Source organism: Danio rerio, chromosome 10 (genome assembly GCF_049306965.1).
Source record: "Danio rerio strain Tuebingen ecotype United States chromosome 10, GRCz12tu, whole genome shotgun sequence".
Taxonomy (NCBI): Eukaryota; Metazoa; Chordata; class Actinopteri; order Cypriniformes; family Danionidae; genus Danio; species Danio rerio.
Genome location: NC_133185.1, coordinates 27,700,761 through 27,728,619, shown reverse-complemented (window position 1 = coordinate 27,728,619; position 27,859 = coordinate 27,700,761). Strand labels below are relative to the sequence as shown.

At 34.2% G+C, this 27,859-nt stretch overlaps 1 protein-coding gene across 7 annotated transcripts; it reads left to right on the top strand.

Annotated features, from left to right (window-relative positions):
* Positions 1 to 109: 109 nt before the first annotated feature.
* Positions 110 to 20,832, top strand: per1a (period circadian clock 1a). 7 transcript variants are annotated; one of them, XM_073914087.1, is made up of 20 exons: positions 110 to 270; positions 3,071 to 3,497; positions 7,376 to 7,629; positions 7,738 to 7,859; positions 8,783 to 8,984; positions 9,882 to 10,073; positions 11,644 to 11,722; positions 11,803 to 11,909; positions 11,986 to 12,139; positions 13,568 to 13,811; positions 14,956 to 15,064; positions 15,155 to 15,293; positions 15,494 to 15,612; positions 15,798 to 15,965; positions 16,056 to 16,376; positions 16,634 to 17,574; positions 17,655 to 17,823; positions 17,928 to 18,111; positions 18,322 to 18,472; positions 18,879 to 20,832. In XM_073914087.1, exons 2-20 carry the CDS (start codon positions 3,193 to 3,195, stop codon positions 19,074 to 19,076), a joined length of 4,158 nt encoding a protein of 1,385 aa, XP_073770188.1. In that variant the 5' UTR covers positions 110 to 270; positions 3,071 to 3,192; the 3' UTR covers positions 19,077 to 20,832. The 7 variants fall into 7 exon arrangements, with proteins under 7 accessions (XP_073770188.1, XP_073770187.1, XP_005172684.1 ...); XM_073914086.1 differs by having other exon boundaries at positions 15,795 to 15,965; XM_005172627.5 differs by having other exon boundaries at positions 15,152 to 15,293.
* Positions 20,833 to 27,859: the final 7,027 nt, after the last annotated feature.

The following is a 27,859-nucleotide window of genomic DNA, read 5'->3' as shown; positions in this document are numbered from 1 at the left end:
TTTTCGTTACTGGGCGGATTTTACAAGCTACAGGCGTGGTTATGATAAATTATCAGCAAATCAGAGATGGGAGTTGCTTGCTACACGTGAATTTTGTTCCCAAGCAAACAGGAATGATGGTGGTGTCCGTGCACGGGCTGATGATATTCGACAATACGGGAGTTACAGTACTGAAGTACTGTACTGCACAGGCATTTATCCGGATACGACCTTCAAAAAGCTGCCTAAACTAACGTTACATTTCACATGTGCTTAAAATACTTTTATGAGGTAAGAAAAGCTGTTTGTTATGATGATATATTGGGCATTGTTTTGATAGTCTTGCGTCGTATGTGTAACAGTTATAAGTGACAGCTGAATCTGCATTTGACAAAGAAAAAGCGCCTAACTCTTATTTTTATAAAAAAAAATTGTTTATTATTTCCGTGCCTCTACTGAACACGTGCTATTTTATTTTGTGGGATTCAGAATGTATTTTATACTATGTGTAGGTAGTGCATTATGTTGTAAAAGTTCATTTAAATCTATTTCATTTAGCCTCTGACTTATTAATTCTGTGCATGTGAAGGGTTTACTTTAACATGTTATGTCTGAAACAACAATTGTGAAAATAAAAAGTCAAAATTATTGTTTAAATATTGTTCATTAAGAGTATCGGATATAAGATATTTTGTATGTCATTATTATGGACATTTCCTGGTGCCACTAACGTTAAACGTCTCTGATCAGTAGTAAAACAATTATGGTCGTTTTGCTATGTGTTTTTGGTATCACCATGGCTTTTATGGCTTGTTACAGGACATTTAAACTTTAATATTAACAACCTGATTTTTGTGAGATGTAGCTTAATGTGCATGCTGTTTAAGTGTATGTCTGTCTGCATTAAATGTCGTAGTTTCATTAAGTGTTTGTGTATGATGTCATTAATTACACAGGTCTACAGATAGAGGGCTCACATTTAGTTTAACTCAAGTTTTACTCCAATCAATTTTTTTAGGGCCATATATACTTGCAAAAAAAGTATTGAACAAAATAAATAAATGCAAATCTCCAAAAATCGCCAAGCGAAAATTAATTTTGAATAATAAAAAGTTTTGCTTATATAAATTAAGAACTGCAAAGGAAAACATAATTTCTGAAAAATACAAAGCATAAAAATAACTGCAAATAAAAATCAAGCAGTGCAAAAAAAAAAAAAAGTAAAATTAGAAAATTTTTAAAAATCAGTTTTTTTAAGTTGCAAATTTTTTTTTGCACTGCTTGATTTTTATTTTCAGTTCTTTCTTTGTTTGCAAATTTCATTTTTATTTCTCAAGGCTTAATTTTCCCTTTTGCAGTTGTTTATTTTTTCAGCAAAATTCATTATTATTTTGATTAAAATATTTAGATTTTTTTGTTTGCAAACTTTCTTTTATTTTGCAAGTATATACGGCCCTAGATTGACTCCAAAGATTATCAAAGAAGATTTTTTTGCGGAATTTTGCTGATTAAAAAAGTCTAATTCAACTACTAGTGGCATTTTGTGAATCAATAATAATACTAATATAATGATAACGACAACAACAACAACTATAATGATAAAATGCAGACAATAAAAAATTATACTCATTACTCTTAATGATATGTTTGTAAAATAATGATCTGACATTTAAGGTATATTTCAAGTTTCTCCTCCCACACAGTAATGATCAAGTAGGTTTCTTTAAAATGCTTGATGCACAGGAAATACAACATCCATTGAAAACCAAAGTTGTCAAGGTAAAGCAAAGCAGGTGAAAACGGAATATATACATGATAGCATCACGCAGTTGCTGCAGATTTGTCCGCTGCACATCCATAATGCGAATCTCCCATTCCACCACATCTCAAAGGTGCTTTATTGGATTGAGATCTGGTGACTCAGTGAACTCATTGTCATGTTCAAAAAACCACCAGGAGATGATTTGTGCTTCATGACATGGTGCGTTATCCTACTGGAATTAATGGAAGTACTGGAAACTAGTAATGGAAACTCAATCAATGTTAGTTTCATGCTAAGCAAACAAGCACCATTCTACACACAGTATATTAGATTATGCATAAAGCCATGACTGAAGTCATTTACAAGGATCATTTACAAATTTCTTTGTTAGAATAATTTTAGCCCAGTGATTCAGATCATCATGGACAGAAATTCACAGTACCCGGGCCAACATCTTTGTGTGGGATATATTTTCGTTGCCTTTTAGATCTATAGACCATTTTGAGGGATAAAACAAAATCAATGGTCCTAACATAATTCTTGTTTTATTTCTATAGCTTCAAAGAATCTGAAAAGAGCCATATATTCATAAATAACGTTATGATAGCTGTTTTAACATTAAGTTATGATTGAATTGCCTCTTGTTACAGTTATGAAATAGTTTGATAACAAGCAGGAAATGTTCATCGGCCAGTGACATGACCACATTGAAATGGTCTACAGAGAATGATTGATTATTAATCAGTGAGAAAATCTTTATTTAATTTAAAATTAAAAAATAGTCATCTAAAATTGTGTTTTAAATAATAATTTAAATGCTAAGGTTTTTCTATTGGTGAGTGTGTATAAATTGGTATTTGTTGAGTGCATATTTCAATGTTACCCTCTTAGCAACAAATATGGCATTTTTTACTGGGATTCAGAAAATATGCTATTTGCAGTATAGCATGTTATGGAAAGTGCATTATGGAGTTTAAGTTTAGTTAAATGTTTTATTAAAGTTTAAATTTAAATCTTTAAAATGTATTATGTGCAGATGAAGAGTTTACTTCAATGTATAATGTCTGAAATAACTTTTAATATTTAATGTCGGAAAATATCAATTCAAAATAAGTGTTTAAATAATTTTTATCTATTTATTTTTTATTATTAGAAAGTGTTTTTTTTTTTATATAAATGCTTGTAAATTTGAACTGTATTTGCCATTAAATAGCCAAAGATGCTGATATGGCAATAAACTCACTCCATGCTAAAGTCCTGTGCAGTGTTTACTATTAATTTTTCATATCTCTGTTGTTGCTTATTCTATTTATTATTATTTCTCAACAGATGGTTTGCAACTGTAAAGACATCTAAACGGATGAACAGTAACACTCTTGTTTCAACTCAGCAAACAATTAAGATGACCTAGTAGTTCGCTTGTGCAAGACAGATTTGATAAATACCTCATTATGAATAATAACAACTTTCAAGCGCCTGCAAGCTGTGGCGGTTTCGCAGATAAAGCAGCTATAGAGATGGATGAAGAAGAAGGGCAAAACAACATTTCACCTGCAATGACCGACAATCAATCTCTATGTCCTGGGCTGAACATCACGAATGAATCTCAGCAAACACATTCAGGTGACACCGATGCCCAGTCCAGCGGGATCGACTCAACGGAGAGGGAGAACGATGGACGTTTGGGACATGGAACCTCAACCTGTAGCTCACTGCACGGAAAAGGCTCAGCCACAGAGACGACGGAAAGCAAGAGGTATGGAATGTTTATGTTGAAATATTTTCATTAGAGGGATAGTTTATCCTAAAGTAAAAGTTCTGCCATCATTTGCGCACTCGTTGCTTGTTTCCAACCTGTTAGAGCTATCTCTTGTTGAACACAAAATAAGATTTTGTGAAGAATGTTGGAATATGAAGAATGTCATAGTGAATTTATCCCTCTGCGAATGTCTTTCCAACATTCTTTAGAAATTATTTTGTGTCTGAAAACAATTGGAGTAAACGTTGAGTAACTTTCATTTTTGGGGTGAACTATCTGTTTAAGGAATTCAGGAAATGACCTATTGCAACTTCACACAAAAAATAAATATATAAAGTAAAAAAAAAAAAAAAACTGATTTATTGAACAGAAACACTACCGGTCAAAAGTTTGGGGTCAGTAGGATTTTTAAATGTTTTAAATAAGCTTATTCTGTTCACCAAAGCTGCATTTATTTAATAAAAAAGTACAAATTGTAAAATTGCTAAATGTTATTGCTCTATGAAATAAGTAGTTGATCATTTAATTGATTAATTTATTTCAGTTATTTTTTTAAAGGTGAATTTTCATCTTCATTACTCCAGTCTTCAGAGACACATGATCCTTCAGAGATCACTATAATATTAATTATTATTGTTGTTTTTATTAATATTATTATTAATGGTAATAGTAATAAAAGCAATAATGACTTGAGTAATAATATTTAATATTTTAGTCACCCAATATATATTTACAAATAGAAAGATAATACTTTTAAATTCATGCAATATATATATATATATATATATATATATATATATATATATATATATATATATATATATATATATATATATATATTCATGATAAAATATCAACATTACATAGTGTTAGAAGGTACACATTATGTTGATCTCGAATAACTTTTTTTTATCAGCATATTTGAATTAAACGTGAACTATCTATCATATCTATATAAACTATCATTTGTGAATGATCATGGGAGTAATTATGCTGAAAATGTTGCTGCTAAAGGAATAATTGACATATTACATAAAAAAAACAGATCTGTTGTTTTAAAGCAGGACACTGGAGGCATAACAAAAAACCCTTCAGAATACAAATGTGAAAATATCTGTAAAGTTTAGTGTATCCACAGATAACTGAAGTTCAGTGTTGAAGAAAAACTCTGTTTGAGAAAAAGGCATAAAATATGTATGGTTAAAATCTACAGACATGAATTGACCATTTATGGTAAAAAAAACATATTTGTAATTTTTATTTTTGTATTTTTCTTTTTTAACCAAGAAAACTTTATGGAATCCAAAATGCAGAAAGCCTGTTTGTTTGCCGCAGTGTCTATTAAATTGTAATAATATTTTACAATATTACTATATTTACCTGTAGTTTTTTTATAAAAGGTAATTGATGTTGACCTCAAATTGATTTTACAAAAGCGAGTTTATATATAATACATATTTAAACAGAAAGCATATTAAATGCAAATGTCTGCTTTAATGTTTGAAATAATATGAATACCAAAATATTAAATCACATACTTATTCTGACCTGTTCTTAATTATATAAGAGATTATGTATCTATTACAAATATCTTTTATATAAGAGAATAAGTCATGTGAAATTGTATTACAGTGACTAAACACCCTTGAAGGAACACAGTTAAAGGAAGTTTAAATAAAGCAGTTATTTAGGATTTTGTGGCTGCACTGCGGTCCTTAATGAGAGTCCATTAAAATGTCAATGAATTATTTTAGGTCTAAATATGTGAGACAAGATTTTTTAGTATGATAACTACTTTTACACTGAATGACATGTTAGTTCCTGTAAATCATGTTCAAAAGGTATGTTTTTTTTTTCTCTCTAAGAAACAAAAATTAAGCAGGGCACATTTGAATATACACGTAATTAAAAAAAAGCTGTATTACACTACTAATGTTTTGGTGCTCGAAACTTGTTTGACTTGTATAAAGATAAAAATAGCTTGAATGCTATTAAAAGTCACTGCATCTTAGCCAAATCTGTAAGTATAATTCAGTGGTAGTTATCTTTGAACCACTTTAGCCAGCTAAAAGATAAAAACAATGCGTATAGGGAGGAGGCATATAAATAGCTCACACATTTAATTTTAATAACCCAATTGCAGGAGTTTGGTTAAACCTGGTACAATTTTCTTTCCTGGAAAAGGTTTTCATTTGGAACTGGTTGAGGCGTTGGCACAATGATGAACCTCTTATGGCAAATTAAAACTTGTACTTGTACAGGCTGTGCTTTTTGTTATAAATATTAGGCTTGTTTGGAAACTATAAGCTAAAAATAGTTCCTGGTTTGAAGCGGGAAAACAGAAGTAGTTAAAGTTTGCATCAAAATCATATTTGTTTGTTCTGAAGTAAATATTCTGGAAGTGGCAATTTAATTTTCATCATATCAAAGTCCATTTTAAAGTCTATTCAATTGGTGGCCATGTCTTTAAAATGGTTTATGTGAACAAAACTTACAACCATGAGCCATTAGATACACCACATCACATAGTTTACAATAAATTACTTTGTATTTGTTCCAAATAGTTTTTAACATACATAATGACTTCATTCTAGCCTGAAAGATTGTGTATTGAGCATCTTTCTGTGGCTTGAACGTAGTACTGTATTCTCTATATGAAGAGCTTTAAAAACATGGATGAAAGCTTCACTATACATTTGCAAACGTCAAACTCATTGCTTGCGGTAGAAAGTTGTACCACAGTTCTTAAAGTATTTTTTTATTGTTTTGGCAAACATGAAACAGATCTCAGATCAGAGTATCTTAGAGTGACAGATCTGAGATACAAAATTGATCATTATACAGTGCTCAGCATGATTGAAATTGAAAATGAATATTTGTATCCATTTCTCAGTGAATATAGACAATGTATTTTGGTGCGTTTAAACAAAACAGATTTATTACATGGATATATTTATTAAAATAATATTTTAGTCACCAAATATATTTAGAAATTGAAAGATAATACAATTAAAACCAAACAAAATATTGTTAAAACAAATACAACCTACAACATTCCAACATTTTTCCTTTTTTTTTTTTTTTTTGCTTGTCTCGAATTTTTTGCTCTTTTTAAAATTTGTATTTAATATTTTTTTTATAACATATAAATTTGGGTGTACTAGATTTGCCTTCAATACTGACTAATCTAATGTATATGCACAAATATACTATTATATAGCTTTCTATTAAAAATATAAATTTAGAAGATTTTATCTTATCAAAAAGTAAATTAACAGAGAAATTAATTAATGTCAAACCATGCTCCCTAACATTGAGAACACAATACAAATCTATATTCAGTAACAGAGTAACTTGATAACTTGACAATAACTAATTGTAAATTTGTAAAAATGTAATTATTCTGGCCCTAATTTTTATTAAAATGGAACATTATCTTCTATAATATCAAAATGTAAAACCTTAAATTTATTGCTTCAATACTATGTTGAATTGTAACTGTGTTGTTTCTATAATAACTGAGAAACACTGTTGGCAAAGCACAGCATTGACCATTTATAGAACATGTTGTATTTTATTGTGGGAAAATTCTATTTTTATAATTAGCGCTATCATGTTATTACCCTGCCTTTTCATTTATGCAAGTGCACTCCCTTACAAAGTCATCCAAAAATGTAATTAATTCTTTTATAAATAGAGCTATTCACTTATCTAATGAAATTGGTTTCATATCCAGTGTATGTCGCAGAAAAACAAAAGCAGTGTAAGTTTTCTCTAATATCGAACGTCCCTAGTGTCCTATTTTTGTATATGAAATGTTTAACTGTATTTAAAATATTAGCAAAATTCAACTATTATAAACTCTCTTTCCTCAGCTCAAATGGAAACAGTCCGTCTCCCCCGAGCAGCTCAGTGTCATTCAGTCTTTTGAGCGGAAGTTCAGAGCAGGATCATTCGACATCCCAAGCATCCAACAGTGACCAACCAGCCCGACTTCAGACCCAGAGAGAGCTGCTAAAAGTCCTGCGTGAGCTGAAGATCCACATGCCAGCAGAACGGCGCAGGAAAGGCCGATCTAGCACACTAGCATCTCTACAGTACGCACTTAGCTGTGTCAAACAAGTCAGAGGTACGTGAAAAAACAAATAACCCCCACCAATAATACAACCCCAACATTAATTTTACTTGAATGAGCATATGTGTGAGGACTAAAAGGGTGTGTTTTGTTGTTTTGCAGCTAATCAAGAGTACTACCATCAGTGGAGTGTGGAAGAAAGCCATGGGTGTTGTTTGGACCTGTCATCATTTACTATTGAAGAGCTAGACAACGTTACGTCAGAGTACACCCTTCAAAACACGGTACGCCCGGACAGGTTACCATGTACACCTACAATATTGTTTACAACTGGTAAGCTTTGCCTATATTTGATCACTTTCAGAGGTAGTTTTTGATCAGACATTTAATCAGATTGCTTTAGTAGTTTAAATAAAGTGTGGCAAGATAAGAAGGAAGAGTCTCAATTAAATCTAAAAACAATCTTGCTCACAAAAGACATTTTTAAACAATTGGTAATACCTGGTGGAAAGCTTAGGCTTCTTGGTTGACCATCATTTATGATCATACCACAAAAATTGCATGTTAAAAGTATAGTTTACCCAAAAATGGAAAGTTATTCACTCTTTACTCATCCTCAAGTGGTTTCAAACCATTGTACGTTTCTTTTTTTCACTGAACACAAAATAAGACATTGTGAAGAATGTTGGAAACCAGTGAAGAGATTATATTAATTATCAAAGAGTCAAGGATAACATATACACTTAATACACTTTAAACTCTTATTTTGTCAGGCTTTCTTGTAAATTGTGAGCTAAAAGTTATAAAATAAAATAGTTATAATATAAAATAGATTCTGCCTGGTTTGAAGTGGGAAAACAGAAGTAGTTCAAGCTTGTATCAGTATAATATTTTTCTGAAGTAAATGTTGTGGAAGTGGCAATTTAATTTTTATATAAAAGTCAATTTCAAAGTCTATACAAAAAAAGACACTGTGAAGAGATTATGTCAACCATCAAGGTCAAGGACAAGTACAAACAAAGACAAACTATTTAACTGCTGGTTAACTTTGAACTACTGGTTATGGCATTCAACATTCTTTAAAATGTCTTCTTGTGTTCAACAGAAGAAAGAAACTCATATCATGTGATTGTATCAAGTGGAGAGATAACACCAATAGTCTCAGGTTTAAGTCTAATGCATGATTTCTTCCTCTATTTCTCCTCAGGACACGTTCTCGGTGGCGGTGTCATTTCTGTCTGGTAAAGTGGTGTACATCTCATCCCAGGCGGCCTCTCTGTTGCGCTGTAAAGCTGAGAGGCTGCAGGGGGCGCTGTTTTCAGAGCTGCTCGCGCCTCAGGACGTCAGCACCTTTTACAGCAGCACTGCTCCCAGCCGTCTACCGCCGTGGTCCTCCTGTGCTGGAACTAGTGAGTGGGCTTAAAAATTTTTAAATATATATATATTTTTTATTACTAGCATATGTTGTTATTACCATAAATGTTATTAAGCAACTGTGCACATGTTTTCATGTGCCTCAACTAGTAATGCTGGCAGAGTAATAGTGTATTTTTTTAGGCATGGTCTGGTATGGGTACACTACTGAAATTGCATTGGGTCAAGGTTATGCCTCACAAACATGTTTTTTTTATGGTAATTCATGTGATTCTGTATCATTATTGGTTAGAAAATGCTGCCAAATGGAATCGGTTATTGACAATAATATTAGAAAACGATTTAACATGAATGTCTAAATTGTTTTTAAATGAAATTGATGAAATTGACAAAAACATTTAATTAAAAATTCATAAAATTCATTAATTCATAAACAAGTGGCAAATATGAAAATAAAAACTAATTCTTAATATTAATATAGTTAATATAATAATGTTAATACTATAAATATATCATTAATATAACATAATATAGATATAGTTCATATAATATTGTTAATAATATAAATATATATAATTAATATAACATAATATTAATATAAATAAAACCACAATACTAAAAGATACTGAAATAACACTGCTGCTGAAACAATCAGTTTGCAGATGTTTTTGTCTTTTTAATCTTACTATTTCATTTGAAACCAGATGTTCTGATGCTGTGGATTGCATACACAATACTGCATTTTAGTGTAGTTAAATTTTTTAAATATTTTTATTGTGAAAGTAACTTTTATGAGCTTGAAAATATTGTAAGTATGTGAGGAGGTAATAAAACAACAACAAAATTGTAATTTTAATAATGTGTTATTTTGTAAAAGTTGTCCAAAACTGTAGTAAAAATTCTGTATATATTAAAGCCCCTTTTGTGTTCAGGCTCACAGGTGGACTGTGCTGAGGAAAAGTCAATGTTTTGCCGGATCAGCAGAGGCAGAGACAGCAATGGAGAGGTGAAGTATCACCCCTTCCGTCTCACACCATATCAGCTCACTCTGAGAGACTCCGACACGTCCCAGCCTGAGCCCTGCTGCCTGCTCATCGCAGAGAGAGTTCATTCTGGATACGAAGGTAAAACAAGACACATTCATGTACACAGCACATACAGTATCATTCAAATTTTTGTGGTCAGGCAGATTATAATTTTTATTCAGCAGTATAATATTATTCAGCAAGGGCAAGTAGAGACTTTTATGCTGGTACAAAACAATTCTGCTGTTGATATGCTTCATATTCATCGTGTCATGGTTTCCAGAAAAATATTAAAGTTAAAAAATATTAAAGATATCATATTTTAAATATTAAAGTCAAATCCCTAAACCGTTGGATCAGAAATTTTAAGAATGTTTTTAAGAAGAAGGATCAGGTTATTTTAAGAAAATTTGAGTGATTTCTGTCGCTCAATTGAAATCTATTCATCCAAAACTTTAAAATATACATCGAACAACAAACAATCTTTAAAACATAAACTGAATTCCTGAAGGGCTGCAGCTCTGCACAGTTTTGCTCCAACCCTAATAAAACACAGCTGATTCAACTAATCATGTTGTTCAAGACTACTAGAGACTATTAAAGCTGAGGTTACATGGCTAGTCCATTCATATGCACGCGAATGCATAACGCAAGATCGTGCAACAAGTTTCGCAGTTTGCTTTGTTGGAAAGTCCAAACTCTGACCTGTTAAATTGCATCACATGATTGCGTGAGACCAATCGAAGATCATAACATGACCTCTCTGGACAGAAATTTAAAATATGGACCAATCGCTCGCTTTTTAAATGTCTAATCATCTGTGCAGAGCTGTGGCCCTTCAGGAATTGAGTTTGAGATGACTGCTTTACAGCATTCAGATTTGGTCAGGGAAGGTCAGTTCTGCTTGCTTGATAAGTGGGAACCAATGTGGTTTATTATTGTATGACACATTTGAGCTTCTGTTTATACTTGCAGATCAGATAAAATCCAAAAGTAAAACTTAAAAAGCGAAGTTGTCTCTTAAGAAGTTGTTTTGTATGGAAGCATCAGAATTGTGGATTGCATGACTTCAGTGGTTGTTCAAAATCTGAAATAGATTACATGTTTGGAGCAGCATGACATCCTCACTTATGAGCCTGAAAATGTATGTTAAAGCTTATACATTAAAATTATTAGCATATTTAAATGATTTCTGAAGGATTGATTACCTCAAAAGTGGTGTAGTGTGGGACGATCACAATAATTTGTTACATTATAAAATATATTATAATAGAAAACACTTCATTTAAATTCTAAAAGTTGTTTGCAGGATTACTATTCTTATTCCTCTTACAAAGAAATAAATGCCTTGGTGAGCATAACATAAGAGACTTTTTGTTAAGAGATTTGTTTTGTTAGCTAACTGAAACCCAGACTCACTGTCATGAAAGCATAATCTCCAAACTCAAATAATTCAAGAAACTTCACATACCATCTATTATAGATTATAATAGCTTTAAACATTGTTCTAGTATCACTTTAATTACTCTAACTACATCTTATTATTAGCCAAACGTGCCCTTAATTGAACAATCACCCTTATGTAATATTGACACCTAATTAAACACACCCTACTCTCTGTTATTGTTGTCTGTCTCAGGTTCTGATGTGTTTTGCTTTTTTGAAACAGCGCCTCGTATCCCAGCAGACAAGAGAATATTTACCACCAGTCACACCCCGAACTGTCTCTTCCAGGAGATTGATGAAAGGTTCGCATGTTTTGTCACAATTTAACCATCCATGTCTATTTTGGAGTAGTTGCAATAATTTTCTCCCCTCTCGTTTGCAGGGCTGTGCCATTATTAGGTTATCTGCCTCAAGACTTGGTTGGGAAACCGGTGCTTGTTTACCTGCATCCAGAAGACAGACTGCTCATGGTGGCCATTCATAAGAAAAGTGAGTCGTTCATTCTGAATTCAGTGGTGAATGTTTGCAAAGTAAGACTCGTTAATCAAATTTTCATCTTCGCTAGTTCTTCAGTTTGCCGGACAACCTTTTGATCACTCGCCCCTGCGTATGCGTGCAAGAAGTGGTGAATATCTGACCATTGATACCAGCTGGTCTTCCTTTATCAACCCATGGAGCAGGAAGGTGGCTTTCATAGTGGGACGCCACAAAGTTCGAACGTAAGTGAAAATAAAAATATTCATGAGCTAAAACAGTTATTTTCGTAAACTAAAACCAAAACAAAGGCTAAAACTATTGGTCAAGACTTGAATGAAAAACTAAAACGGAAATTTGAAAAAAAGCTTTATTGTGAAGAAAATAAAAAACATGTTTTCAGATTTAACAAACATGCATCCTCTTGGCACCAATAACCTTAGTGGTAAAGTTTACTGTAGTGTTCATGATGACCTGAGTTTGATTCCCAACTCAAGGATCTTTGCTGATTCTTCCACTTTCTGCCTGCTCCCCACACATTCCTGTGTTCGCTCTCCATTGTCCAGTCAATTAAAAATTATAAGCAATTAAAAAAAACATTCATCCTGAGGTGTAAAGAAATCATCTGGTCTCATCTGAGATTTTTTAGGGAAATACCTGTGGATGGCACTTCTTGTACGTCAAAACATCAGTCAAGCAAATGTCCTTCTCTCATTTCCTTCAGCTTTGTTGCTTTATACATCAGGGTTTGCCACAGTGGAATGAACCACCAACTTATGCAGTATATGTTTTACACAGGGGATGCCCTTTCAGTTGCAACCCAGTACTGGGAAACACCCATACCCACTCTTTCACACACATACACTACGGCCAGTTTAGCTTATTCAATTCACCTATACCACATGTCTTTGGGCTGTGAGGGAAACTGGAGCACCCAGAAGAAACCCACGTGAGAACAGGGAGAACATACGAACTCCACACAGAAATGCCAACTGGCCCAGCCAATAATTGAACCAGCGACCTTCTTGCTGTGAGCTGACAGTGCTAACCACTGAGCCACAAAAACATTGCTGTTAGATGATTTCTACTTCTTATTCATCTGCTGAAATGTTAACCAGACATGTTTAAATACATCATCTATGATATGAATAGTTGTAGCTTTCTTTAAACTATTATTTTGTTTTTATTACCAAGAGGTTTGCACAGGAGTTGATGTAAACTATTCATCAACATTGTACTTTTGCTCTGAACTGAAGTGTTCCTTTAATTCTGCTTAACTAGAATAATTACTAAATATGAAACTAAAAAGAAATAAATGTGCTCACAAAATATGTATGTGTTTACAATATATGGTGATAGACTCGTGTTCATTGTGTGGATATATAGCATCACTGCACTTCAGGCATCCTGAGTTTGAGTCCTGGATTGCAGACCTTTCCCAACCTTGTCCCCTCTCTCTCCAACTTCACTTTCTGTCTAAATGTTATCCTATCATAATCAAGTAAAAAAAACTTGAATAAATAAATGAATTAAAAAGTAAGTAAAATGTTATTTATAGCCAAATTAAAAATAATTAAACTAAATAATTAAAAAATATATAAAGCTATAATAACCTTGGCCAAAACGGAGATCTAGTGTTAAGGGGTGTAACAAAACTCACTTTCGTCCTGTAGGAGTCCGCTAAATGAGGACGTGTTCACTGCTCCTGAGGGTGAAGAGATGAAAACCATGTCTCCAGATGTACCGCAGCTGAATGAACTGATCCACAGGTTCCTGGTTCAGCCCGTTTACGGTGGCAGCTCACAGGGGTACGGCAGCCTGGGCAGTAGTGGCTCACATGAGCACCAGCAAGGTGCAACTTCCTCCTCTGAGAGTAATGGACATACATCTGAGGACCAGATCAAGCCCAGGAAACCAGTGAGCTAATTTATATTGATCAGTCCAGATCGTGTACACATGAAAGCGTTTGAATTTATACAGTGCTCAGCATAATAATATTTTTCTCCATTTCCCAGTGAATATAGGCAATGTATTTTGGTGCATTTAAACAAAACAGATTAATTAAACTGATATATTTATTAAAATCATATTTTAGTCACCAAACATATTTAGAAATTGAAAGGTAATACAAAATATTGCAACAAAAAAATGACAACCTACAAAATTTCAACAAAATATTTATTTATTTATTTATTTTTTGCTTATCTTGATTTTTCCTCTTTTTTTTCTTTTTTTTTAATGTATTTAATATTTTTCTATAACATCAAAATTGGGGTATACTAGTTTCTGAGCCGTTATCTTAAGTTATTTTGTTAGATAAGCTCCAGATTTGGCTTCAGTACTGACTAATCTATGCACAAATATAATTCGCACAAATGTAATACTGTATAGTCTAAAATACTAATTTAAATGATAGATTTGTGAGGGGTGTACTTTTATATTCTGAGCACTGTATAATGAAACACTAGTGTAAAAAATGTTTCACCAAGGGTGAATTTGGTCATCAAAAAAGTTAAAATAATCATGTTGTAAAAAATATTATTTAAAAAGTTTTAAAGGACCATTTGTGGATTTACTATATTTTTTAATGTATTACTGTGATCGCACAGATGAATTATTAGTAGCCATTACTTCAGTTTTTAGTGTCACATGATCATTGAGAAATAATTCTAAAGCTGCTAAAGTTTTACATGTGAAATGTTCATCTTGGAATAGAAAGTTATATTAAAAAAGCATTTATTTTATTTATTAAGTTTTCACTGTCACTTTTGATTAATTTAATATATCCCTGAGAATGTAAGAATTTATTTATTTATAAAGCATTTACCCCAATTTTTTAATAGTAGTTTAAATACAGTAAGCACTAGTAATAGTTCTGTTGTGCTGGGTATATTTAAAAATGAAAAATATTAATTGTGTCCAATCAACTGGTTGAATTTTTTGCATGCACAATTAACATAAAACAGTGTTTTTTTCCCTTTGCAATGCTAAATGTGTCAGCTTTTCAAAAGCTAGCTCCCATGTAAAAATTGTGCAATCTTTATTTCTTCGTCCTGTCTAGATGACATTTGAGCAGATTTGTCAAGACATGCACATGGTAAAGACCAGCGGACAGCAAGTTTTCATTGAATCACGAAACCGACCACCAGCTCTTAAACAGGGCAGCTTAGGTAAAAAGTTTCAACCAATAATCACCTCACTTGATCTCTTTAGCCTGAGGCCAAATTTTAAGTGACGTTACTGCTATCATGTTTCAGAAGCACTGGCAAAGGCAGCAGATACAGCAGAGGCCTCTGCTAGAGATGGTCTGGCAAGTTTAGCACTGTCCAGTCCACCCAGGAAGGAGCTGCCTATGATCTACTCATACCAGCAGATCAACTGCCTGGACAGCATCGTACGGTGAGTCTCTTGTCTGTATTAGTGTTGACAAATAGTTTAAATTGTGTGATTTGTATTTTATTATTATTAAATAAAATTATTTAATTACATTTTTAAAGCTTATTTTAAGAGACAAAGTATGTTGAATAAAACTTTTTTGGCTGTATGTGCGGTATGTGCATTGGATATGTAGTGATCTTATGTACATCACTGTTGTTTAGATATCTGGAGAGCTTTAATGTCCCTGGCACTGTGAAGAGGAAGTGTGGCTCTTCCTCTTGTACAACCTCTTCTACCTCTGATGATGATAAACAAAGGGAAGGAGCTGGAGCAACCCAAGGTTAGTAAAAAATTACTAATGCAATATTCACCCAACACCACCTATAAGTATTCAGGAAGTCAGAGGCAGAGCAGAATCATTAAACCAGTTAATTTAGGTATTCCTTCAGTATCTATTCATGAATGTTCTTTGTGAAGATGTGCAGAATTCACTCTTCAGTTCACTCTTCCTTTCAAACATAGCAGAGACTCTTGTGGTGACCGAGGGGTCAAAGGTCGTTCCTGCAGCACCGGCACACCCTCTAACCCCTCTTGCTCTACACTGTAAGGCCGAAAGCGTTGTCTCAGCCACTTCGCAGTGCAGTTTCAGCAGTACTATTGTTCACGTTGGTGACAAGAAGCCGCCTGAATCAGGTCTGGACAATGACCTATGGTATTGTGGTCTTGTATTTTATTTAGTGCTATTCTCAAAGAAGCTATCTTTTCTGTTTGATCTACATCCAGACATTGTAATGATGGAGGAGCCACCAACCACCCCAACAGCTTCCACGTCAGCTCCCGCCACCTCTGTTGCCTCTCCCATACCTGTAAATCCCCAACCAATGCCTTCCCCCACTGCAGCTGTGCATGAGAAAGAAAAGGAGAAAGAGAGGAGAAGTGGAGGAAGCGCAGGGAAGGGTCTCACGAAAGCCGTGTTATCCGCACATACTCAACAAGAAGAGCAAGCCTTCCTCAACCGCTTCAGAGACCTCAGCCAGCTGCGGATGGTCCAACCTAGTGGGCTGCCACCACCACGCAGATGCACATCTATACCTGGAACAAAAGGTACCTGAATTGTGCAGTTTTCAAGAATTTGTTATTTCGACCCATGCACAAGATGAAAAACTCTCTTTCTGGAGGGCCACAGTCCTGTAAAGTTTATCTACATTCCTAATCAAACTCACCTTTAAAGACAGAACCAATGTTTTTAGGATTACCTGAATATCATTGGTAGGTGTGTTTGATTAGGAATAGAGATGAAAGGTAGTAGCCCTCCAGGACTGAAATTGAATATCCCTGACTCCCTTTTTATTTGATTTTAGGAGTGAACAGCTCCCAGAACTATCCTTCTGTAGGCAACACCAGCAGTCGTCGGCATGGCAGGGGTGGGAAAAGACAGAAACATCAAGTAGATGGCAACATTCCAAACAATACCCCAATTTCTGCATCTGGCCCCTATAGAGGACCTAATCCTGCTCAGATAAGACCCAACTTCCCCTCTGTCCAGCAATCTTCCAACTCTTGGGCTCCATCTGCTGCATCCCAAACCAACGGTGCTCCAGTGGGTACATCTTTTCCTCCAAGCTACATGACCATGTTTCCAACTTCCTCACCATTCTCAGTAACCCAGATGGGAACTGATCCTTCCCTGCAAACAGGAGTCCCTAGATTTCCAGCGCAAGGCTTTCCTTCAGTGATGCCACCAGTCATGACATTCATGATGCCCAACTACATGTTTCCACAACTCTCTAATCCAGGATCACAGTTGAACCCAGCCAACTCCCAGCTCAACGCCCAAATGAACTCCTTTGGGCAGTTCCCTCCCCCTGTTGTTCAAATGAGTGTACCAATGTTCAATCCTGCAATGGGGCAATTTTATCCTTTGGGCTCCCAAATGAACCCTGCTATGCCTGCAATGATTCCCCAGCAGTTCTACAACCCAAATTATCAGTTAAATTTTTCCAACTCTCCATCAATGCCTGCTGCAAATGTCAGCACTACACCACATGGACAGTCTCGCTCCAGCACACCCCAGTCCACTGGGCCACAGGCTGGTGAGAGGGATGGGGCTGGATCTCCTTTGTTTCAGTCTCGATGCTCTTCCCCACTTAATCTTCTACAACTTGAGGAATTGCCAAGCAACAGAACGGATGCTACACAACAGACTCCACCTCCAGGGGGTGGGGCAACACAAGGCGGTGTGGTAGTGGTGCAAAATTCCAGCAATCGCAGCAACACTCAAGATGCCAAACTAAATGACCATGTAAGTATTAAGGACTATTTTAAACTCTTTGGTTTTTCCAGAACCTTGCTTCTTAGCTAATTTGACCTAATTTACTTTAGCCTGAAGTCAGTGAGTCCAACCAGGATGCGCTGTCAACGTCCAGTGACATGTTGGACCTACTCCTGCAAGAGGATTCCCGCTCAGGCACTGGGTCATCAGGGTCAGGGTCAGGGTCTGGCTCCTTCGCTTCTGGATCAAATGGATGTAGCACATCTGGAAGTGGCACTAGTGAGTAATTTGTTCCTGTATGCTAAGTTCTTAAAGTGATATATCACCAATGTACTGGTCACTCATGCAATTCCATTTTTCCCCTTTATAAATGTTAATCTTAGGGAGCAGTAATACTAGCAAGTACTTTGGAAGCATAGACTCCTCAGAGAATGACCAGAATCACAAACCAGCATCTGGAGACCTGGGAGGGGAACAGTTTATCAAATTTGTCCTGCAGGACCCAATATGGCTCCTCATGGCCAACACAGATGACAAGATCATGATGACATACCAGATTCCTATCAAGTAAGACCATTTTAACAAAGTAAAATTGTTAGTCAGTCTTGCAAATCTAGATTTCGACTACTGCAGAGTACAGATCCAGTTATGTTCTGACACCATTGCCGGTTAATTGCAAATAACCAAAACCTTGCTCAGAAATCTTAATAAGCTGGTTTTAGTACTGTATACATTGTTGTTGGAAGATAGACTACATCATTTTGTGAATGTTTACAGAGACAAAGATTCAGTACTGAAAGAAGACAGAGATGCCCTGAAAGCTGCTCAGAAGCATCAGCCTCACTTTACAGAAGAGCAGAAGAAAGAATTAACTCAGGTTCACCCGTGGATTCAAACTGGCTGCCTACCAAAAGCCATTAACGTTACAGTGAGTAGCTCTTCGAATTACACAAAGTCTGTACTCAAAAGCAGACCAATTATTTTCTTCTTTCCAATGCATTCAGATTTAATAGATGTAGTTCTGATGCAGTTCTTAGTGTGTATATCTTTTAAAATGAGTTATTACCAATAATTATATGCAGTAATATCCTACACTTTACTAATTCATGATGGTGGATGAAATTAACTCTTAATTATATTGTGTTCAACACTGAATATTGATTGAAGAATGTTAAAAATGGTTTAGTCTAGTTTATGGCAGACTGATATTTGTTTGCTTATGTATGCTTCTAAGAGTATTTAATTTGTGTAACAACATGTTGACAATATTTCACACAACTCATGCAATTTAACTTACCTTGCTTGTAAGTTAAAAGTTGTTTCTTCTTTCACAGTCTTGTACAGGATGTGAATCTCCCCCAGATTCCTCCACTCTTCCTCCATTTGATTTGGAATTCCATGAAATGGATCTCAATGTAGTTTTGAGGGAAGAGGCCAAACAAGAAGATAAACTTGCAGAAACAGCCTTTCCCTTGAGCCCCCCGTCATCTGATAATGAACAAAGAGACAACCAGGCCAACCTGAGCACATAGTGGACCATTACTGAAGTAAATGCTACATCATCAGCAAAAGTGAAGCAGGACCGTAGACTGCTGGACAGTGATTGGTTGGGCTTCTGCCTCATTTGTTTTAGGACCAAGTACCCTGTTGAACCTATGTGGATGGTTTTAGCTGGTACTTTACTGGTCATATGTTGGTCTAAGCAGCAAAGAACCAAAAGAAACCTACCTTACAATTATTTGCTGTTTTTTTTTCAACATTCTTGAGTTTGAGAAGTTTATGATGTTGAATTCACTCAGGTTGATCAGTATCAAGGGCATATTTTCACATCCTTCCTTGAAGGTATGTGTAGCTTCATAACCAGACTTCTGGTTAGGGACACATTTGAGTTGTTCATCTGTTGGACAAGGTGACTGTTTAAGGAAAAGTGTTGTTCCACTATATTGTGCTTCCAGGATCTCATAATTATTCATGAGCCTGCCTGGCCTTATCCAATGACTGGTGCTGTTTCATAATTATTCATGACACCATGTGACTGTTTTGTGTTTTAGGCAGTTCATCAAACTGTGATGTTTTTTTTTTTTTTTGTTTAGTGTTGAGAAACGAAAACATAAGTGAGGCACTTATTTAACAGACACTGTTCCTTTGCCAATTTCCCATCCGTTTAACATCGTTCTTTAAAATGATGGACAAGTAGACGGGGAAAAAAATCCTAGTTTCTCTTACCAGTTACCAGCAACCACACTTTTCTCTCATGCTTCTTTCCAAGGATTCAATTTGTTAAACCTTAACTGACTTGGCAAGAATAGTTTTTGGCCCCAAACAGAAGGTAAACCTTTTGAAAGGAAAAAAAAAACTGAGAGATATAAGATCTTTATAATCTAATGCAGCCATAATTTTGTATACTAAAATATGTTCCCATGTGAACTTACTCTGATTTAAGATTCACCAGTTTTATGGGCAGCACTCACACAGGCAGATGATTGTGGCTGGACACTCCTCAGGCTATAAATTGAAAGCAATTGTGAACAGAGGCACTTACTTGCAAATGAAAGGCACTTTACTGTTCCTGATTAAAAGGGAGAACGGTCGCTGAAAGCCAGCAGCCAAAGCTTACTTTTAGTGTTCATACAATCAAAATGCAGACACATATTAAGTTTGCTCAGCTAAAATAATTAGCATTCAGATATTTACTATGTTTTAGTTTTTTTCCACTGGTAAAGTTTTTAAAAAACTATTTATTTGTACAAATAAAATTAATATTGTGCATTTTGATGTGCGGCTTTCAGTCACAGGGATATAAGAAGGTTTTGATATTATTAAAGCCATAGAAGGGAAATAATGCTTTGATGATAGATGCAAGTCTTGCGTCTTAAAGCCTCTCAGATGTGCTTGATGCTCTTTTTGTTTTGTTGGATGTTTCATAGAAGTACAAGGTTACTTCTATTATTTTTTTTAGGTTCCTGTGTCTTGTTTAGTTACTCAACAAATGCAACACTGTGTTATTTACATATTTAATTTACTTGTCATGTTTCCTGTTGCCCTCAGATTATTTTATGAGGGTTTTTCAAAAGCTTTTCTGGGAAAGCAGAAAGGCCCAATCAGTTTACATGCAGTACAGTTCTTTTCAAAGCTTCTGTTGAATGTTCAGGAATTGTAAATTGAATTTATACATTTACCATGTCCCGAACAAGCATTTTTTTTTTTACTTAAACGTGTTTAATATGTTTTTTTTGTTTTTGTTTTTGTTTTTTGCCTTTAATCTAAATAAATACGTTTTTTATTATCTGTTTTGACCATCTTTTTACTACCATACGCGAATTGATCTTCATAACCACAAGAGGGCGTACCAATTTATCTGGCAACATTCACTAGTCTTGACATTGAGTGTGCTCTGAATTATCTTCAGACAATACAAATATTTTGATTTGCTAATAAGATTATGGCTCGTCTTTCATTTTTCAAATACTTTAAACTGTTTCCCAGCCCAAGTTGCTGAATTGAATGTGCATATGAATGTCTGAGAGAGGCGACACATGGAGAAAAAGAGAGCATTCCACTTTCTTTGCCTACTTTCCAAAGCTTAAATCTCAACTTTCCCCGAATCAAGAATGCAGCTCAGACTGTCAACTTACTCTCATTTCCACATCCCAAACTGTTCAGATCGGCAAAACACAAAGAGTTATAAGCTCTTCTTTCTTTTTTCTGAGAGATACACTTTAAAAAAAATGTTTTGCTGTTTGTTCAAGCTACTTGTTTAAACTGAGCTGAAACAACACAATTCCTTAGGTTTTTTTTGGCACAACCTAATTGTTTTATATTCAATCCACTTAAATTAGTAAAAAAATAATTTTTTACAGTGTAGGAAAGAGAAGTGAGGAGCTGTTTGTTTTTGACGTCGTGTGATTGAGGGTTTCTTATATAAACCATAATGAGAGAGGAGAAGACTGTAGTGGTGTGTTTCATCCCAGCAAGCTGTTTGCAGGGTGTCCATGGGGTCCTAAAAGTCTTCAATCTCAAAAGCTAAATTTAAGGCCTTAAAAGACTTAAATCTATTAAAATAATGTGTTGTAGGTCTTAAATCTTTTTTTAACACGTCTTAATTTTCCTTTTTTCGTGTATTGCTACCCAATCTGGCCATAAAATCATATGTAGTCATAAAATCCCCAACAATCCTAATTTCAATAAAGTTTTTAACTTCTTATTTAAAAATTGCATTTTAAGCATATTTACAATGGTGGTTTAATTACTTTCCTTACAGTAACATTTGTTTAAAAGTTCTTCATGTATTTACTGCTGAGGACACTAAGCAATATTTTTATTACTAAATTATTATTATTATAATATTATTAAATGAATTAAATTATAATCATTTTTGGATAGAGCAGCTGATAATCTTTTCAAACTAGGATATTCGAAAAAAGAATCCCTAGTAATTAGCCGTATAGTTGTATAGGTCTGAACATTTAATTTATATGGTCTTAAATGTCTTAAATTAAACTTGGTGAAACCTGCGGAAACCTTGCTTGTGTAATGGGCAATGACTGTTCTGCTTTTCCAATTGTTTTCACATACTTAGCTTCTTCTTTTTTTTTTTTTTAATTTAAGCATTTTGAATAGCACTTAATCATATATAGTTAAAAGTTGAATTATTAGCCTTTTTAATTTTTTTCTTTTTTTTTCTTTGTACAGAAGAGTCTTGAAATATATCTAGTCAAATATCATTTACTGTCATCATAACTATTAGAAATGACTTATTAAAACTAATATGATTAGAAATGTGTTGAAAACATCTTCTCTCCGTTAAACAGAAATTGGGGAAAAAAATAAACAGGGCTAATAATTCAGACGGGCTAATAATTCTGACTTCAGCTATAAACATTATTATTCTGTTCATCAAGCTAGCATATACATTAATGAAATCAAATATTTAAATACTTTTTTATTACATATTTATTAATTACTTTTTGTATGTGGTTTTAAATGAAATTATCACTCCAGTCATTATTGCTTTTATTACTTTATATAACTATATATTATAACTATCATTAATATTAATAATATTAAACATAACAATAATAATTTAATATTAGAGTAATTTCTGAACGATCATGTGACTGAAGACTGGAGTAATGAAGCTGAAAATTCATCTTTAAAATTACTGGAATACATTTTTTAAATTATAAAATACTTATGAACAGTTATTTTATAGTGCAATAGCATTTTACAATTTGGTCTGTATTTTAATAAAATAAATACAGCCTTGGTTAGCAGCATAAGTTTTTAAAATGTTTTTTGAAACATTTAAAAATCTTACAGATATATATATATATATATATATATATATATATATATATATATATATATATATATATATATATATATATATATATATATATATATATATATGTATATGTTATTTGTGCATTATTTGCTCCCCTCCAGCCATTCAAAACTTATGTTTTTTTATCCATTAAATACAAAAGATGTTTTAAATAGTTCACGCTGCTTCTTTTTATAAATAAGTAACTTAGTTACTTAGTAAATTACTGATGTCAAAACATTTAGCCTTTAAAAAAATTTTTTTTTAATTTTTACATTTCTTTATACAAATTTAAAGTATACATATAAATCATATGTGTTTATTTACAATATTCATAAAAACTTTGAGATCAGTATGATTTGTAATGCTTTTAAAAAGAAGTATATCCTTCTCTCCAAGGCTGGATTTATTTGATCCAAAATAGTTAAAAAGTTGAAATATTATAGTTTTTTTTTTTTCAATTGAATGTATTTTCTAGCTTTATTTATCAGCACCATTACTTCATTTTTCAGCATCACACGATCCTTTAGAAATCCTCAGGACATAAAGGGACTTTAAAGCAATATAACAAAAAAGTTTCACATTAATTCATATAATTTTCTTGCTAAATCCTATTCTATCAAATGTTATTGTAAAATCCAAACTTCAGATCTACTGCCTCCCCTAAAATCCCCTATCAGTGTAATTCGACTATACAGTACATCCCCCACTAAGTTCATTCCTCTCTACAGTATTTCTGTCCTGTCCCTCTGCCAAGAATACATTTTGATGGATTGTTTTTGTAGTGCTCCTCAAACCCTCGACCTTCCTCCAGGTCTTTTAGCCATTGTTGGCCCCAAGAGCACCTTCTCCTCCCTCCGCGGCCAGATTTCTCACTCCTCCACCCCCCAGCAAACTCCCACGTCACCACATTCTTGTGCTTTCGCCTGTCATCACAACCCCAATCACATCCCAGAGAGAGCAAACTCAACCAGACGCCAAAACCAACACACTCTTAACATTGAATTCACATTATAGCGTTTGACTGTGTACTTTGCTAATGATGCTTTGCTTAAGATCACTATTTAATATTTACATCATAGTGATTGGATATCCTGTTCTCTTTTAAGATCTGCAGTGATTTCTTTTTTTTTATTGGATTTATATTTCTTCTGAAGGTTTTATGTGGATATTTCCCTGAACAGGCCTCTCTGTAATGTCGATTGAAAGGCCGGAGTTGCAACAGAACACCATAAAGGGGTGAATTCTTCAAACGCTGTGACTCTTTCTGCTTTTACTCTGACCAGACACACACACACAGATAACATGAATGTGAGGTCGCTTATCCCAATTACAAGCAGAAGTGCCTTTTAATCTTGAAGGAATGTTCTGGGTTCAACAAAAGTGAAGCTATAGTCTCTGGACAGCATCTGCTGTGTGTCGAGGAAAAACACAGAAAACTATTTTGCTGTCCTAAAATGACTGTTGTTGTGTGTTTGTTAGAGTTTCTACAATTAGTTTAACATTATAAAATATTCAAATGTTGCCTAAAAAATTGAGCTACAGAAGCAAAATTAGATTAAAATAAGAAAAAAAATCTAATAAAGTGTAAAAACAAATAAATGAAACTAAATGACTGTACTAAAACATAAACAAACCAAAAATGTAACATTTCAACATATTAATGACTGAAGCACAAAGCATAAAAAATAAAGATGTAAAAAAACTAATACAATAAATAAACTAAATTTCAAATGGAAAAACAAATTACTAAAAATAAAAAACGAAAACATACAGAAGTATTAAGGCCATCTTATGCAATTTGTAACTTTTTGATTCAATTTGTATGAATTCGTGTGATATAATTCGAATAATTTAATACGATTTGCTCATCCTCCAATGACAGTTGGGTTAAGGGGCCGGGTTTCGGTGCCATGCTTCCTTTTAAAAATCGTGCATTATCGTACGACTGAACTCGTATGAATCAGCCACTAAAAGGAAAAAAGTAAAATAGCTACTTTCCTCATGAGATCAAGCTGGAATTACTTTTCTCAGATACCAAACAATTTCTTGCTCATTGTAATTTTTTTTTTACTGTTAAAAATAAAAAATGTGAACACAAAGCCTGTCTTGAGTTGCACAGTTATATATAGGAACAGCCAACAATACATTGTTATAAACCAAAATGATTATTTATTCCTATATGCAAAAATGAAATATTAGTTTTTAAGTAAGGCTCAAGGGCAAAAATAGAATCTGTGGAAATCTGTGCAATTTCTGTTCAGAATTTTGTAAAAAAAAATCAGTAGATTTATGCTGAATGATTTTGAGAGTAGGAAATGAGCCTACATTTCCTACTCTAAATATATCATGGCCTCAATTTTTGATAAATAATACATATTGCTAATTGATTTAATTAATTAATTAATTGCTTAATTTAGACATATTTAAAAGTGACTTTCTCAGTAATTAGATTTTTTGAACCCTTAGATTCCACCAGATTTTAAAAAATTTTTTCCAGATTGAGAATTTTCATCCAGATTTTTTTTCCAAATCCAAGTCTTTTTCCAGGCATATCTTGGCCATATGTTGTGCTATTCTGAGACACAGCACATCAATGGAAATAATTTGATCAGCTTTTTTCAGATGATGTACAAATCTCAATTTCTTTTTTTTTTTTTTTTTTTGTAATTCAGTTTTTATTTCTGAAAATAAAAATATACAGTTTTTACAATCAGAGGAAGACTTTTAACAGCTATTACCCTGTATATATCCCCCACCTCGTTATGTATATATATATATATATATCCAAATTTATGCTCAATTTCGATTATCGAATTAAAAAATAGAATCGTCGATGCTGCCACGCCCCCATGTCACGTCAGCTTGGCTTGCCAAGTGGGAAAAAAACAGGCTTGTTGAAGTGCTTGTTAAACTGCAGAAGCAGGAGACCGTCGACAGAACTTAAACCCTCTCCTCTTTCAATGAAGTCGCCGGTGTGTAAGCATTTTGGATTTCCAGTGAGTTATTTTGACAACTTTCATGTTGTTGACAAAAAAAACAACACAGTTTTGCAAGCTCTGCTATGTACGTATTACGTACAGTTCGTCCGATAGACAACACCGGCATCGCGATCCTCCGCCCACCCCCATTGCAAATCCGCTCGCGAAAAGTACACACTCAGGCCCTGTTTACACTGTCTTTGTTTTTAAATGGCATTTTAGAACGACAACGATTTGACATCCACAGTGGCGTGTAGCATATCTGAGCAGCCCTCCTTCCTCTCTACCTCTGAAAATGCACATCACGTGACCACACTGACACAGACATGCTCACAGCCATGGGCTCGAGACAGCAGGTCCAGGCAGTCAGAGGACTGCTTCAATCTTTCACTCACTTGTACTTAGTCATTTTAGCGAACACCTCAGATACTGTTGGCTGGTTCCTGTTGTTTGTGCGTCTTTTTTACCGACGCCATTATAACGACACAGATCACTGCCTATTCACGAGTCCCGAAGAAAAAAGTGATTGACAGGTGGTAATTATATGTGTATCTTGCCTTTATTCATTTACTGTATGATTTGTTTATGGGTAAAACAAAGACCACACAGATCAGGTAGTTTAAATGGTAGGCTACAAATAATTAATTGGTCATTAATTAATTAATTATTCATAATCGAAAATCGAATCGAATCGAAAATGTAATCGAATCGAGGATTTGTAGGATCGTGACACCCTTTATATATATATATATATATAGTTTTTCATATTATCATATGAGCGTTAAGTGTCTGAGATTTCTTTGATGTCACAAATATAGATTTTCCCCACAGTTACAAACCTCAATTAAAAAAAGACCTTTATGTCTGGTTTTGTTGTCCTGGTTGGCATATTAGCTCAAAATAGTTTTTAGTTAAAGGGGACCTGATATGCAAAATCACTTTTATATAAGGTTTAGACACAGTTGTGTGCCAATAATCAGTGAATATAACCAGCTTCTAATGGTCAAAATGTCTAAATTTAATTTTTTATAATCAGACTTAAAACAATCTGCAGAAATATTGATATTCTCTTTTGGTTTGTGTCATCTGAAGAAAGCCCCGCCCTTTAGTGATGATCACTTTCTCCCTAGACATTACGCCCCATTCACACCGGGTGTCACTGAATAGGTGACGTCAAGTGTTGCCGAACTGAATTGTGGGTTCGTCAGTGATGCTTTAGCGGCGATGCTCACTGTAGAAGTTGGGAATTTATCAACTTTTCAAGCGCCAATGGAAGTATCAGCCAATCAGATTACTTTATGTAAATTTACTTTGGACTTACTTCATTGGCTGATGCTGCTATGACGATCGCGTCAGCCCCAACTTCAGACATGTCAGGTGTTGTCTCTGAAGCCCAGTGTGAATCGAGCATTAGTCTCGATTTTGAATCTGCCACTATGCTGATGCGCAGGCATGTGTAACTCTGCCCTCTTTTGAAAAGCACACAATCTCAATTGAATTTAAAGCGTCACTTACCAAAATAGCACAAATATAATTAAAGCCTTAAAAAAGGACTGTTTTAAAACATTATTGGTTTGGTTTCTTGAGCTGAGGGACATCAGAGACTTATTTTACGTCTTGAAAAAAGGGATATAATAGGTCCTCTTTACATTTTATTGTACAGTTCTTTCTCACTTAAATCTAATTAAATCATTTACAAATTTAATAACTTAAGACATATTACACCCCAATCCAAAAATACTGGTCTTCCTCAATGTTTAAGACAGTTTTGGCCTTATTCAACTTCGTTTTACAAACAAACTCAGCATTTGTTTCTTCATGTATCCTGCTTTTATTGATGCAGCATTCTTCCCTTTGGCCAAAGTCAATGAGGCTGATTCTCAACCCAAAGTTAACATCTGGCTCTAATTAAAACCTTCCCCTTGCTCGTCCCCCCCATAGCGTCACTTTTTCAGTCCCTTAGCATCCCTCCCTCAAACCTCCTTCTCCTCCTTCTCGTCCCGGGTCGTGT